This window comes from Schistocerca serialis, chromosome 9 (genome assembly GCF_023864345.2).
Source record: "Schistocerca serialis cubense isolate TAMUIC-IGC-003099 chromosome 9, iqSchSeri2.2, whole genome shotgun sequence".
Classification (NCBI taxonomy): domain Eukaryota; kingdom Metazoa; phylum Arthropoda; class Insecta; order Orthoptera; family Acrididae; genus Schistocerca; species Schistocerca serialis.
The window spans coordinates 290,122,104-290,136,925 of NC_064646.1; the positions used below are offsets into that span (position 1 = coordinate 290,122,104).

The 14,822-nt window shown below is 41.0% G+C and overlaps 1 protein-coding gene across 1 annotated transcript; it reads right to left on the bottom strand.

Annotated features, from left to right (window-relative positions):
- Window positions 1–1,990: 1,990 nt before the first annotated feature.
- LOC126419557 (piggyBac transposable element-derived protein 4-like) lies at window positions 1,991–3,643 on the bottom strand. The gene has a single exon (XM_050086745.1). The coding sequence runs from the start codon at window positions 3,641–3,643 to the stop codon at window positions 1,991–1,993; it is 1,653 nt and encodes a 550-aa protein (XP_049942702.1).
- Window positions 3,644–14,822: the final 11,179 nt, after the last annotated feature.

Genomic DNA, 14,822 nt, shown 5'->3' on the forward strand with positions numbered 1-14,822 from the left:
ATACACATTCTGGTGGCATTGGTGTGCGCTAATGAATACATTTTCTGTCGTTAGCAGGTGGACGGCAGACGTGTGAGAGCGGCGACGTAATCTGGATGAAGATCGCTAGTGCTATGCACATACCATTCTTCACAGCGTATTTATCTACGTACAGTGGAGGACTGAGTGAATATTTCGTTGTATGAAAGTTTGGGCTCGATGATGCAATATATTCTATTTTAAGAATACAGATGAACAATACACATACTGGAGGCTTCGGAGTGCGCTAATGTATCCATTTTCTTTCGTTACCAGGATCACAAGAGATGTGTTCGAGCGGCGACATAATCCCGAAGAAAACCGCTAGTGCTGTGCACATAGCATTCTTCACACCGAATCTATCTACGTACGGTGGACGACTGCATGGATGTTTCGTATTTTGGTGAGTAAAATCTCGATGTTTAAATATTTTTATATCATGCTTCAGGAATACATTTTGAAATACACATTCTGGTGGCATTGGTGTGCGCTAATGAATACATTTTCTGTCGTTAGCAGGTGGACAGGAGACGTGTGAGAGCGGCGACGTAATCTGGATGAAGATCGCTAGTGCTTTGCACATACCATTCTTCCCAGCGGATTTATCTACGTACAGTGGAGGACTGAGTGAATATTTCGTTGTATGAAAGTTTGGGCTCGATGATGCAATATATTCTATTTTAAGAATACAGATGAACAATACACATACTGGAGGCTTCGGAGTGCGCTAATGTATGCATTTTCTTTCGTTACCAGGATCACAAGAGATGTGTTCGAGCGGCGACATAATCCAGAAGAAAACCGATAGTGCTGTGCACATAGGATTCTTCACACCGAATCTATATACATACGGTGGACGACTGCATGGATGTTTCGTATTTTGGTGAGTAAAATCTCGATGTTTAACTATTTTAATATTATGTTTCAGGAATACATTTTGAAATACACATTCTGGTGGCATTGGTGTGCGCTAATGAATACATTTTTTGTCGTTAGCAGGTGGACAGGAGACGTGTGAGAGCGGCGACGTAATCTGGATGAAGATCGCTAGTGCTGTGCACATACCATTCTTCCCAGCGGATTTATCTACGTACAGTGGCCGACTGAGTGAATATTTCGTTGTATAAAAGTTTGGTCTCGATGATGCGATATATTCTATTTTAAGAATACAGATGAACAATACACATACTGGAGGCTTCGGAGTGCGCTAATGTATGCATTTTCTTTCGTTACCAGGATCACAAGAGATGTGTTCGAGCGGCGACATAATCCAGAAGAAAACCGCTAGTGCTGTGCACATAGCATTCTTCACACCGAATCTATATACGTACGGTGGACGACTGCATGGATGTTTCGTATTTTGGTGAGTAAAATCTCGATGTTTAAATATTTTTATATTATGCTTCAGGAATACATTTTGAAATACACATTCTGGTGGCATTGGTGTGCGCTAATGAATACATTTTCTGTCGTTAGCAGGTGGACAGGAGACGTGTGAGAGCGGCGACGTAATCTGGATGAAGATCGCTAGTGCTGTGCACATACCATTCTTCCCAGCGGATTTATCTACGTACAGTGGAGGACTGAGTGAATATTTCGTTGTATGAAAGTTTGGGCTCGATGATGCAATATATTCTATTTTAACACTCTCTGTACCAGGCCTATTTTATGCACCCGTCCCTAGAAACCGGGCAATTTTACCAATATTAAAAAAATTACTGCATCAAATCTACTGTTTGGATTGTGGCAAATTTGGTACCATCTTGAAGCTGCACATTTCTACTTTAATTCTGAGTGAAAGAAACTACTTTACAATGCACAGCTTTAAGGTACAGTTATAGAAATCACTTAGATGTTTTAAGAATTTAGAAAAAGTCATACGAATAAGGGAATACAATTGTGATTTATTTTTAACCAAAATTGTGGCACTACATTACATGTTTCTGATAGTATACAGTATTACATATAAATTTCACACAGAATCATATTGTTTTTTAGTGTGGAAAATTTTAAAGCAAGGTTCCAGGCAGAGTGCAACGCCACACTGTTCACATTCGTATCGTGTCTCTTTGCGAGAAGCCTTGCCACTCTGTTTCTTGCTCCTGGAACTGCACACGTGACACACACGAGCAGCATACTTCTTAGTAGTTGCAGGTATGTGCTGCAAAAAATGTCTCTTTGTTAGCCGACCTACAGTTCCTTCATTTCTTGGAATGAATTCAAGTGTGTCGTCTTCAACAAGCTGAACTGCAAGCACTGTTATAAAGTCTGTTATTGTAATTTTCTTCCTGTGCACTGCATTGTACAGCCAAAATGCATTTGATACTCCCATAAGCAGCAAATGGAAATATAATTTTCGCCACCATTTCACAGTTCTGTGCTGGAACGGATTGTACTGCAGGCGTTGGTCTCCAATATCCACTCCAATTTTATTGAGGTTGTAATCAAGTACCTGAAGTGGTTTCAATACTACAGACCCATTTCTCTTAGTATGCGTACCAAATGTTGCTTGATGCCTTGTAGACAATGTATACACATCTCTCTTATCTTTCCACTTCATTGCCAATACATTATCTTTACGCCGAAAAGACATTTCGCCCTTTTTCAGCTTAGCAGATACTAAATCTTTAGGCAATCCTTTCCTGGATTTGTTCACAGTACCAACAGCTCCAGTGCCTTTCTCTGCCAGTTGCTGAAATAGCTCTGGACTGGAATAAAATCGATCTAAATACACAGTGTGGCCTTTGTTCAGCAAGCTGCTGTCAGACAACAATCGCAAAATAACCGCAGACGAAGAATTGTCAACAATATGCTTACCAGCATAAACTTCAAAATTTACAACATAGCCACTACTGGCTTCAGCAACAGCATATACTTTCAGTCCATACTTATGAGGCTTATTTTGCATGTAAACACGGAAACTCACACGACCTCGAAATGGGCAAATTCCTTCATCAATTGTCACTTTTTCTGAGGGACGATATGCCTGGATACATCGCTCCTTCAAATTATTATAATATGGCAAAACTTTGTAAAGTGGATGAAATCCATCTTCGCCTGGTTTTTTCTGATTTGAATTGTCAACAAGATGCAAGCATGACAGTATCTGAGTGAAACGCAAACGGCTCATGACATGGGGACAAAAGTTACAACTAAGAACAGGATTAGTGCTCCAATGGTCCGCAATTTTGGGCTTTTTCGAAACACACATGTGGAAAATAATACCCAAGAAACGCCTCATCTCACTTATAGTCACTGGCTTCCACGAACTCAAAACTGAATGGGGCTTCAGATTATTTCCTCTTCTTTTCTTCTGTATTGTCTGTGATGCATACAAATTTGTCTGTCTCTTGAGTTCATTTACGTCACTGTCAGTAAGGAACACTTTACTGCAATCCAGTACAGAACTCGACTCATCAATATCCACTAGTATCTGCCTGGGTGTCGTGTTGACAGGCAGAGGTCGGTAGGTGTCAACTGCAGTCCACTCACTGTCTTTCGGATACGGCACAGCTGCTGGATTTGAAGCAACACCTTCAACATCATTCTCGTCTTCATCTGAAGACAAACTGTCATCAATCTCGTCTTCTAAAAAGAATATCACATTATGTGTAACTACATACATCGTTTACACATGTTCAACAGATATGTGCGTACTGCACAATTACGTGGAAAATTCGGAAATACGTACCTTCAAACACACCATTGCATTCAGAATCGTCTGAATCACTCTCTACATTATCCAGAGTGTCGCTATGATTGATCAAATCCGCAATTTCTGCGTCTGATAAACCGCGCCGAAACATGATGACAAACAACTGAATGATATACAGACTGAGAACGCAAAGATAAGTTTTAACATGAATTACAGCGCTGCCGTGACATCTATGGACGCATTTTGTTAATAAACATCTGAAAAACGTATAGCGCTGGCCAAACCCGTAGAAATAACGTTGCAGTGTTTTGAATGAAATTAAATGTAGCGGCCCGTAAATTTTACGGGCTTGGTGATTTTCGCGCGATCCCAGGCCCGTAAATTTTACGGGCTTGGCGCTTAGAGTGTTAAGAATACAGATGAACAATACACATACTGGAGGCTTCGGAGTGCGCTAATGTATGCATTTTCTTTCGTTACCAGGATCACAAGAGATGTGTTCGAGCGGCGACATAATCCAAAAGAAAACCGATAGTGCTGTGCACATAGCATTCTTCACACCGAATCTATCTACGTACGGTGGACGACTGCATGGATGTTTCGTATTTTGGTGAGTAAAATCTCGATGTTTAAATATTTTTATATTATGTTTCAGGAATACATTTTGAAATACACATTCTCGTGGCATTGGTGTGCGCTAATGAATACATTTTCTGTCGTTAGCAGGTGGACAGGAGACGTGTGAGAGCGGCGACGTAATCTGGATGAAGATCGCTAGTGCTGTGCACATATCATTCTTCCCAGCGGATTTATCTACGTACAGTGGAGGACTGAGTGAATATTTCGTTGTATGAAAGTTTGGGCTCGATGATTCAATATATTCTATTTTAAGAATACAGATGAACAATACACATACTGGAGGCTTCGGAGTGCGCTAATGTATGCATTTTCTTTCGTTACCAGGATCACAAGAGATGTGTTCGAGCGGCGACATAATCCAGAAGAAAACCGATAGTGCTGTGCACATAGCATTCTTCAAACCGAATCTATATACATACGGTGGACGACTGCATGGATGTTTCGTATTTTGGTGAGTAAAATCTCGATGTTTAAATATTTTTATATTATGTTTCAGGAATACATTTTGAAATACACATTCTGGTGGCATTGGTATGCGCTAATGAATACATTTTCTGTCGTTAGCAGGTGGACAGGAGACGTGTGAGAGCGGCGACGTAATCTGGATGAAGATCGCTAGTGCTGTGCACATACCATTCTTCCCAGCGGATTTATCTACGTACAGTGGAGGGCTGAGTGAATATTTCGTTGTATGAAAGTTTAGTCTCGATGATGCAATATATTCTATTTTAAGAATACAGATGAACAATACACATACTGGAGGCTTCGGAGTACGCTAATGTATGCATTTTCTTTCGTTACCAGGATCACAAGAGATGTGTTCGAGCGGCGACATAATCCAGAAGAAAACCGCTAGTGCTGTGCACATAGCATTCTTCACACCGAATCTATATACGTACGGTGGACGACTGCATTGATGTTTCATATTTTGGTGAGTAAAATCTCGATGTTTAAATATTTTTATTTTATGCTTCCGGAATACATTTTGAAATACACATTCTGGTGGCATTGGTGTGCGCTAATGAATACATTTTCTGTCGTTAGCAGGTGGACAGGAGACGTGTGAGAGCGGCGACGTAATCTGGATGAAGATCGCTAGTGCTGTGCACATACCATTCTTCCCAGCGCATTTATCTACGTACAGTGGAGGACTGAGTGAATATTTCGTTGTATGAAAGTTTGGGCTCGATGATGCAATATATTCTATTTTAAGAATACAGATGAACAATACACATACTGGAGGCTTCGGAGTGCGCTAATGTATGCATTTTCTTTCGTTACCAGGATCACAAGAGATGTGTTCGAGCGGCGACATAATCCAGAAGAAAACCGCTAGTGCTGTGCACACAGCAATCTTCACACCGAATCTATCTACGTACGGTGGACGACTGCATGGATGTTTAGTATTTTGGTGAGTAAAATCTCGATGTTTAAATATTTTTGTATTATGCTTCAGGAATACATTTTGCAATACACATTCTGGTGGCATTGGTGTGCGCTAATGAATACATTTTCTGTCGTTAGCAGGTGGACAGGAGACGTGTGAGAGCGGCGACGTAATCTGGATGAAGATCGCTAGTGCTGTGCACATACCAATCTTCCAAGCGTATTTATCTACGTACTGTGGAGGACTGAGTGAATATTTCGTTGTATGAAAGTTTGGGCTCGATAATGCAATATATTCTATTTTAAGAATACAGATGAACAATACACATACTGGAGGCTTCGGAGTGCGCTAATGTATGCATTTTCTTTCGTTACCAGGATCACAAGAGATGTGTTCGAGCGGCGACATAATCCAGAAGAAAACCGCTAGTGCTGTGCACATAGCATTCTTCACACCGAATCTATCTACGTACGGTGGACGACTGCATGGATGTTTCGTATTTTGGTGAGTAAAATCTCGATGTTTAAATATTTTTATATTATGCTTCAGGAATACATTTTGAAATACACATTCTGGTGGCATTGGTGTGCGCTAATGAATACATTTTCTGTCGTTAGCAGGTGGACAGGAGACGTGTGAGAGCGGAGACGTAATATGGATGAAGATCGCTAGTGCTGTGCACATACCATTCGTCCCAGCGGATTTATCTACGTACAGTGGAGGACTGAGTGAATATTTCGTTGTATGAAAGTTTGGCCTCGATGATGCAATATATTCTATTTTAAGAATACAGATGAACAATACACATACTGGAGGCTTCGGAGTGCGCTAATGTATGCATTTTCTTTCGTTACAAGGTTCACAAGAGATGTGTTCGAGCGGCGACATAATCCAGAAGAAAACCGCTAGTGCTGTGCACATAGCATTCTTCACACCGAATCTATCTACGTACGGTGGACGACTGCATGGATGTTTCGTATTTTGGTGAGTAAAATCTCGATGTTTAAATATTTTTATATTATGCTTCAGGAATACATTTTGAAATACACATTCTGGTGGCATTGGTGTGCGCTAAAGAATACATTTTCTGTCGTTAGCAGGTGGACAGGAGACGTGTGAGAGCGACGACGTAATCTGGATGAAGATCGCTAGTGCTGTGCACATGCCATTCTTCCAAGCGTATTTATCTACGTACAGTGGAGGACTGAGTGAATATTTCGTTGTATGAAAGTTTGGGCTCGATGATGCAATATATTCTATTTTAAGAATACAGATGAACAATACACATACTGGAGGCTTCGGAGTGCGCTAATGTATGCATTCTCTTTCGTTACCAGGATCACAAGAGATGTGTTCGAGCGGCGACATAATCCAGAAGAAAACCGCTAGTGCTGTGCACATTGCATTCTTCACACCGAATCTATCTACATACGGTGGACGACTGCATGGATGTTTCGTATTTTGGTGAGTAAAATCTCGATGTTTAAATATTTTTATATTATGCTTCAGGAATACATTTTGAAATACACATTCTGGTGGCATTGGTGTGCACTAATGAATACATTTTCTGTCGTTAGCAGGTGGACAGGAGACGTGTGAGAGCGGCGACGTAATCTGGATGAAGATCGCTAGTGCTGTGCACATACCATTCTTCCCAGCGGATTTATCTACTTACAGTGGAGGACTGAGTGAATATTTCGTTGTATGAAAGTTTTGTCTCGATGATGCGATATATTCTATTTTAAGAATACAGATGAACAATACACATACTGGAGGCTTCGGAGTGCGCTAATGTATGCAGTTTCTTTCGTTACCAGGATCACAAGAGATGTGTTCGAGCGGCGACATAATCCAGAAGAAAACCGCTAGTGCTGTGCACATAGCATTCTTCACACGGAATCTATCTACGTACGGTGGACGACTGCATGGATGTTTCGTATTTTGGTGAGTAAAATCTCGATGTTTAAATATTTTTATATTATGCTTCAGGTATACATTTTGAAATACACATTCTGGTGGCATTGGTGTGCGCTAATGAATACATTTTCTGTCGTTAGCAGGTGGACAGGAGACGTGTGAGAGCGGCGACGTAATATGGATGGAGATCGCTAGTGCTGTGCACATACCATTCTTCCCAGCGGATTTATCTACGTACAGTGGAGGACTGAGTGAATATTTCGTTGTATGAAAGTTTGGCCTCGATGATGCAATATATTCTATTTTAAGAATACAGATGAACAATACACATACTGGAGGCTTCGGAGTGCGCTAATGTATCCATTTTCTTTCGTTACAAGGTTCACAAGAGATGTGTTCGAGCGGCGACATAATCCAGAAGAAAACCGCTAGTGCTATGCACATAGCATTCTTCACACCGAATCTATCTACGTACGGTGGACGACTGCATGGATGTTTCGTATTTTGGTGAGTAAAATCTCGATGTTTAAATATTTTTATATTATGCTTCAGGAATACATTTTGCAATTCACATTCTGGTGGCATTGGTGTGTGCTAATGAAAACATTTTCTGTCGTTAGCAGGTGGACAGGAGACGTGTGAGAGCGGCGACGTAATCTGGATGAAGATCGCTAATGCTGTGCACATACCATTCTTCCAAGCGTATTTATCTACGTACAGTGGAGGACTGAGTGAATATTTCGTTGTATGAAAGTTTGGGCTAGATGATGCAATATATTCTATTTTAAGAATACAGATGAACAATACAGATACTGGAGGCTTCGGAGTGCGCTAATGTATGCATTTTCTTTCGTTACCAGGATCACAAGAGATGTGTTCGAACGGCGACATAATCCAGAAGAAAACCGCTAGTGCTGTGCACATAGCATTCTTCACACCGAATCTATCTACATACGGTGGACGACTGCATGGATGTTTCGTATTTTGGTGAGTAAAATCTCGATGTTTAAATATTTTTATATTATGCTTCAGGAATACATTTTGAAATACACATTCTGGTGGCATTGGTGTGCGCTAATGAATACATTTTCTGTCGTTAGCAGGTGGACAGGCGACGTGTGAGAGCGGCGACGTAATCTGGATGAAGATCGCTAGTGCTGTGCACATACCATTCTTCCCAGCGGATTTATCTACGTACAGTGGAGGACTGAGTGAATATTTCGTTGTATGAATGTTTGGTCTCGATGATGCGATATATTCTATTTTAAGAATACAGATGAACAATACACATACTGGAGGCTTCGGAGTGCGCTAATGTATGCATTTTCTTTCGTTACCAGGATCACAAGAGATGTGTTCGAGCGGCGACATAATCCAGACGAAAACCGCAAGTGCTGTGCACATAGCATTCTTCACACCGAATCTATCTACGTACGGCGGACGACTGCATGGATGTTTCGTATTTTGATGAGTAAAATCTCGATGTTTAAATATTTTTATATTATGCTTAAGGAATACATTTTGAAATACACATTCTGGTGGCATTGGTGTGCGCTAATGAATACATTTTCTGTCGTTAGCAGGTGGACAGGAGACGTGTGAGAGCGGCGACGTAATCTGGATGAAGATCGCTAGTGCTGTGCACATACCATTCTTCCCAGCGGATTTATCTACGTACAGTGGAGGACTGAGTGAATATTCCGTTGTATGAAAGTTTGGCCTCGATGATGCAATATACTCTATTTTAAGAATACAGATGAACAATACACATACTGGAGGCTTCGCAGTGCGCTAATGTATGCATTTTCTTTCGTTACCAGGATCACAAGAGATGTGTGGGAGCGGCGACATAATCCAGAAGAAAACCGCTAGTGCTGTGCACATAGCATTCTTCACACCGAATCTATCTACGTACAGTGGACGACTGCATGGATGTTTCGTATTTTGGTGAGTAAAATCTCGATGTTTAAATATTTTTATATTATGCTTCAGGAATACATTTTGAAATACACATTCTGGTGGCATTGGTGTGCGCTAATGAATACATTTTCTGTCGTTAGCAGGTGGACAGGAGACGTGTGAGAGCGGCGACGTAATCTGGATGAAGATCGCTAGTGCTGTGCACATACCATTCTTCCCAGCGGATTTATCTACGTACAGTGGACGACTGAGTGGATATTTCGTTGTATGAAAGTTTGGTCTCGATGATGAGATATATTCTATTTTAAGAATACAGATGAACAATACACATACTGGAGGCTTCGGAGTGCGCTAATGTATGCATTTTCTTTCTTTACCAGGATCACAAGAAATGTGTTCGAGCGGCGACATAATCCAGAAGAAAACCGCTAGTGCTGTGCACATAGCATTCTTCACACCGAATCTATCTACGTACGGCGGACGACTGCATGGATGTTTCATATTTTGGTGAGTAAAATCTCGATGTTTAAATATTTTTATATTATGCTTCTGGAATACATTTTGAAATACACATTCTGGTGGCATTGGTGTGCGCTAATGAATACATTTTCTGTCGTTAGCAGGTGGACAGGAGACGTGTGAGAGCGGCGACGTAATCTGGATGAAGATCGCTAGTGCTGTGCACATACCATTCTTCCCAGCGGATTTATCTACGTACAGTGGAGGACTGAGTGAATATTTCGTTGTATGAAAGTTTGGTCTCGATGATGCGATATATTCTATTTTAAGAATACAGATGAACAATACACATACTGGAGGCTTCGGAGTGCGCTAATGTATGCATTTTCTTTCGTTACCAGGATCACAAGAGATGTGTTCGAGCGGCGACATAATCCAGAAGAAAACCGCTAGTGCTGTGCACATAGCATTCTTCACACCGAATCTATCTACGTACGGTGGACGACTGCATGGATGTTTCGTATTTTGGTGAGTAAAATCTCGATGTCTAAATGTTTTTATATTATGCTTCAGGAATACATTTTGAAATACACATTCTGGTGGCATTGGTGTGCGCTAATGAATACATTTTCTGTCGTTAGCAGGTGGACAGGAGACGTGTGAGAGCGGCGACGTAATCTGGATGAAGATCGCTAGTGCTGTGCACATACCATTCTTCCCAGCGGATTTATCTACGTACAGTGGAGGACTGAGTGAATATTTCGTTGTATGAAAGTTTGGTCTCGATGATGCGATATATTCTATTTTAAGAATACAGATGAACAATACACATACTGGAGGCTTCGGAGTGCGCTAATGTGTGCATTTTCTTTCGTTACCAGGATCACAAGAGATGTGTTCGAGCGGCGACATAATCTAGAAGAAAACCGCTAGTGCTGTGCACATAGCATTCTTCACACCGAATCTATCTACGTACGGTGGACGACTGCATGGATGTTTCGTATTTTGGTGAGTAAAATCTCGGTTTAAATATTTTTATATTATGCTTCAGGAATACATTTTGAAATACACATTCTGGTGGCATTGGTGTGCGCTAATGAATACATTTTCTGTCGTTAGCAGGTCGACAGGAGACGTGTGAGAGCGGCGACGTAATCTGGATGAAGTTCGCTAGTGCTGTGCACATACCATTCTTCCCAGCGGATTTATCTACGTACAGTGGAGGACTGAGTGAATATTTCGTTGTATGAAGGTTGGCCTCGATGATGCAATATATTCTATTTTAAGAATACAGATGAACAATACACATACTGGAGGCTTCGGAGTGCGCCAATGTATGCATTTTCTTTCGTTACCAGGATCACAAGAGATGTGTTCGAGCGGCGACATAATCCAGAAGAAAACCGCTAGTGCTGTGCACATAGCATTCTTCATACCGAATCTATCTACGTACAGTGGACGACTGCATGGATGTTTCGTATTTTGGTGAGTAAAATCTCGATGTTTAATTATTTTTATATTATGCTTCAGGAATACGTATTGAAATTCACATTCTGGTGGCATTGGCTTGCGCTAATGAATACATTTTCTGTCGTTAGCAGGTGGACAGGAGACGTGTGAGAGCGGCGACGTAATATGGATGAAGATCGCTAGTGCTGTGCACATACCATTCTTCCCAGCGGATTTATCTACGTACAGTGGAGGACTGAGTGAATATTTCGTTGTATGAAAGTTTGGCCTTGATGATGCAATATATTCTATTTTAAGAATACAGAGGAACAATACACATACTGGAGGCTTCGGAGTGCGCTAATGTACGTATTTTCTTTCGTTACCAGGATCACAAGAGATGTGTTCGAGCGGCGACATAATCCAGAAGAAAACCGCTAGTGCTGTGCACATAGCATTCTTCACACCGAATCTATCTACGTACGGTGGACGACTGCATGGATGTTTCGTATTTTGGTGAGTAAAATCTCGATGTTTAAATATTTTTATATTATGCTTCAGGAATACGTTTTGAAATTCACATTCTGGTGGCATTGGTGTGCGCTAATGAATACATTTTCTTTCGTTAGCAGGTGGACAGGAGACGTGTGAGAGCGGCGACGTAATCTGGATGAAGATCGCTAGTGCTGTGTACATACCTTCTTCACAGCGGTTTATCTACGTACAGTGGAGGACTGAGTGAATATTTCGTTGTATGAAAGTTTGGGCTCGATGATGCAATATATTCTATTTTAAGAATACAGATGAACAATACACATACTGGAGGCTTCGGAGTGCGCTAATGTATGCATTTTCTTTCGTTACAAGGTTCACAAGAGATGTGTTCGAGCGGCGACATAATCCAGAAGAAAACCGCTAGTGCTGTGCACATAGCATTCTTCACACCGAATCTATCTACGTACGGTGGACGACTGCATGGATGTTTCGTATTTTGGTGAGTAAAATCTCGATGTTTAAATATTTTTATATTATGCTTCAGGAATACATTTTGAAATACACATTCTGGTGGCATTGGCTTGCGCTAATGAATACATTTTCTGTCGTTAGCAGGTGGACAGGAGACGTGTGAGAGCGGCGACGTAATCTGGATGAAGATCGCTAGTGCTGTGCACATACCATTCTTCCCAGCGGATTTATCTAAGTACAGTGGAGGACTGAGTGAATATTTCGTTGTATGAAAGTTTGGCTTTGATGATGCAATATATTCTATTTTAGGAATACAGAGGAGCAATACACATACTGAAGCCTTCGGAGTGCGCTAATGTATGCATTTTCTTTCGTTACCAGGATCACAAGAGATGTGTTCGAGCGGCGACATAATCCAGAAGAAAACCGCTGGTGCTGTGCACATAGCATACCTCACACCGAATGTGTCTATGTACAGTGGATGACTGAGTGGATGTTTCGTTTTTTGGTGAGTAAAATCTCGATGTTTAAATATATTTATATTATGCTTCAAGAATTCATTTACAAATAACCGTTCTGGTGGCTATGGTGTGCGCTAATGTATACATTTTCTGTCGTCAGCAGGTGGACAGCAGACGTGTGAGAGAGGCGACGTAATCTAGATGAAAATCACTAGTGCTGTGCACATAGCATTCTTCTTAGCGGATTTATCTACGTACAGTGGAGGACTGAGTGGATATTTCGTTGTATGAAAGTTCAGGCTCGATGTTGCATTATATTCTCTTTTAAGAATACAGATGAAAAATACACATACTGGAGGCTTCGGAGTGCACTAATGTATGCATTTTCTTTCGTTCCCAGGTTCACAAGAGATGTGTGGGAGCGGCGGCATAATCTAGAACAACACCGCTAATGTTGTGCACAAGGCATTCTTCACACCGAATGTATCTACGTACAGTTGACGTCTGCGTGGATGTTTCGTTTTTTGGTGAGTAAAATCTCGATGTTTAAATATTTTTATATTATGCTTCAAGAATACATTTAGAAATACACATTCTGGTGGTTTTGGTGTGCGCTAATGTATACATTTTCTGTCGTTAGCATGTGGACAGGAGACGTGTGAGAGCGGCGACGTAATCTAGATGAAAATCGCTAGTGATGTGCACATAGCATTCTTCGCACCGGATTTATCTACGTACAGTGGAAGACTGAGTGGATATTTTGTTGTGTGAAACTTTAGGCTGGATGTTGCATTCTATTATCTTTTAAGAATACAGATGAATAATGCACATACTGGAGACTTCGGAGAGCGCTAATGTATGCATTTTCCTTCGTTACCAGGTTCACAAGAGATGTGTGGGAGCGGCGACATAATCTAGAAGAAAACCGCTAGTGCTGTGCACATAGCATTCTTCACACGGAAAGTATCTACGTACAGTGGTTGACTGCTTGGATGTTTCGTTTTTTGGTGAGTAAAATCTCGATGTTTAAATATTTTCATATTATCCTTCAAGAATACATTTGGAAATACACATTGTGGTGGCTTAGGTGTGCGCTAATGTATACATTTTCTGTCGTTCGCAGGTGGACAGGAGACGCGAGAGAGCGGCAACGTAATTTAGATGAAAGTCGCTAGTGCTGTGCACATAGCATTCTTCACACCGGATTTATCTACGTACAGTGGAGGACTGAGTGGAAATTTCGTTGTATGAGAGTTTGAGGTCGATGTCGCTTTATAATCTCTCTTAAGAATACAGATGAATAATACACATACTGGAGGCTTCGGAGTTTGATAATGTATGCATTTTCTTTCGTTACCAGATCCACAAGAGATGTGTGGGAGCGGTGACATAATCTAGAGGAACACCGATAGTGCTGTGCACATAACTTTCTTCACACCAAATGTATCTACATACAGTGGATGACTGCGTGGATGTTTCGTTTTTTGGTGAGTAAAATCTCGATGTTTACATATTTTTATATTATGCTTCAAGAATACATTTAGAAATACACAATCTTGTGGCTTTGGTGTGCTCTAATATATGCATTTTCTGTCGTTAGCAGGTGGACAGGAGACGAGTGAGAGCGGCGACGTAATACAGATGAAAATCGCTAGTGCTGTGCACATAGCATCCTTCACACCGGATATATCAACCTACAGTGGAGTACTGAGTGTATATTTCACTGCATGAAAGTTTGGGCTCGATGTTTCATTATATTCTATTTTAAGAATACAAATGAATAATACATATACTGAAGCCTTCGGGGTGCACTAATGTATGCATTATCTTCCGTTACCAGGTTCACAAGAGATGTGTGGGAGCGGCGACATAATCTAGAAGAAAACCGCTAGTGCTGTGCCCATAGCATTCTTCACACCGAAAGTATCTACGTACAGTGTTTGACTGCATC

Coding starts and splice junctions, on each gene's coding strand:
- LOC126419557 (XM_050086745.1), bottom strand. CDS start 3,643: ATGTATGTAGTTACACATAATGTGATATTCTTTTTAGAAGACGAGATT.